Source organism: Cynara cardunculus, unplaced genomic scaffold (genome assembly GCF_001531365.2).
Source record: "Cynara cardunculus var. scolymus isolate 2C unplaced genomic scaffold, CcrdV1 Un_Scaffold_3182, whole genome shotgun sequence".
NCBI lineage: Eukaryota > Viridiplantae > Streptophyta > Magnoliopsida > Asterales > Asteraceae > Cynara > Cynara cardunculus.
Genome location: NW_020201377.1, coordinates 14,103 through 16,206, shown reverse-complemented (window position 1 = coordinate 16,206; position 2,104 = coordinate 14,103). Strand labels below are relative to the sequence as shown.

Genomic DNA, 2,104 nt, shown 5'->3' with positions numbered 1-2,104 from the left:
TATATATTAGATTTGAACATGTTTAAATGAAGCTAGAATTGAAGTTTGGAGAGAGCAAAGAGGGACTTACATCATCGTGACGAATAACACAATGATTGCTGGAGACAGGAGGGAAAGATCAAACACCGATTCACCGGCGTGCCTCGTATTCACAACTTGAAATAAAGACCCTACTACTTTCTCCRAAGGATTCAACCCYTCCATGATATCAGATTTCCATTCCATAATTATTAAAAGAATAAACTGAATACTTATGAACCCTATAGATGTTAGAACAAGAAACCGACACCGGACCCCTGATAACAAATGGTTGTACCCCATMTCCGAATGGTTTTTCAATATGTACTCCAGTTCCTCCCTTTTACTCACCTTACCAAGAATTAACAGWATAACTCGAAGGATYACAGGATACAATGTGTTTCCAAGAAGAACCAGTGGGATCAAAATAAGTAGCAGACCTAAATCTTTCTTGAAAACCATCATACCTTCGTTTGTTGGGAGAAAGCCACAGTTGCTGAACGTAGAGATTATGGTAACAGTTGAGAATACGGGTATGCTAACACCTTTACTATTTGCAACTTCTTTTGCCGATGGAACAAGGCTTATATATAGAGAAACTAGAAGAAATGCACTTACATGCACAATAAAGATGTAAAATAGGATGATAAACCCTAACAACTTCATGGAATTGTACTTCAAGTCTATGTTGCTCTTCAAAGAGTTCAAATCATTCTCAAGATCTGCACAACCATTAGAGTTAAAGTGAGTCTTCTTTGTCTCCAACAACTTGAACTTTTTGAATTGAAGTTCAAGCATTGAAGTGAAAACTTCTCCTCCCAAAAACATCAGAATCGCCAAGATAATCAGTTGGGTATTCGAGAAAACCTCCATTTCAACTGTGGCCATGCTAGAAACAGTTGCAGCTGAGACGGTGGTGAAGAAAAGATCAAAGTTTTTGGGGCGATGAAGGGGATCTCTTGGTTCCAAGTTGGCCAAAACAAAGAAGCCTAAAACGAATAGGGTGGCATAGTAATAGAGTTGCAACCAAATAAGATCCACTCGAAGTAGTAGAGCATGAAGGAAGGAACACAAGTATGTATTTCTTACGAAAATAGTTGGAGCAATCATCATTTTTGTAATATTTTGCTTTGCATTTAGAGGATGAATGATTTTAAATTATATAGAAGAGAATTCAGACACATTTTTATAACGTTCGTCGCAATCAAGTATAGGTGGAATTGTTCATGGGATGATCAATTTCAATTAAAATCTTTATTTTTGTAAATCCTATAAATCGTATAAAACTTGCGAATCTTTTTATAATGTTTTATTTCACATATAGAAATGTAATATTTACGTATAGTTGTTTTGTATGTAAAATATTCATGACTGTATATTTTGTTTGTGAAAAAAAAAAACAGTTGTTTTGTGTATGAAGCATCATTATATAAACAACACATTTTTACATTTGTTATTTCATATACGAACAATACATGAAAACTAAATTGTAAGCTTGTATGAATTATTGCATTCCGTAAAACAAAGAAACTCTATTTCATTATTATTTAATTAATTAGATATGTCTAAATCTATAACGTCTGGTTGTAACAACCAACCTTGAAGGCCTGATCACGAACTTTTTGTCATTTTGTGCATCTCTGATAGAATTATGTGAATGAACATTCAATAGTCAATATATGGCTACCTTTTATTACATTCAATGAATTTTGTGTGAAGTCGATCATGGTGGATTGGATTGATATATGCATCGATTTTTAGTTACTACCGGTTTTTTTATTTAACCGGATTGGAATCCATCAAATATTTTGACCTAATTATCCAACTATTTTACTTAAAATCGTTATTCTTGAATAGATATCTTCACAACTCCAACAACCAATATATTTTATAAGTACTAGAAGGGTACTCGTGCAATGCATCGAGACACATCTTGATTTCAGTGTTTCATTTTATTCCCTTTTTATGTCGATGTAATACGGTTTTATGTGGTTTTGAGAAAACGATAATGTTTTATTTTTGAATAAAATATAAATTTAAAAATATTATAAATTTTTAAAAAATATATATATATCGATATCAGTAT

At 32.6% G+C, this 2,104-nt stretch overlaps 1 protein-coding gene across 1 annotated transcript in view; it reads right to left on the bottom strand.

The window, feature by feature from the left end:
- The window catches only part of LOC112503530 (sodium transporter HKT1-like), a 5,680-nt gene extending 4,549 nt beyond the window's left edge, over nt 1–1,131 (bottom strand). Inside the window, exon 1 of the mRNA XM_025107547.1 lies at nt 71–1,131. Within this exon, the coding sequence (XP_024963315.1) occupies nt 71–1,131 (1,061 nt within the window). The remainder of the gene's footprint in view (nt 1–70) is intronic.
- Between the last annotated feature and the right edge of the window lie 973 nt (nt 1,132–2,104).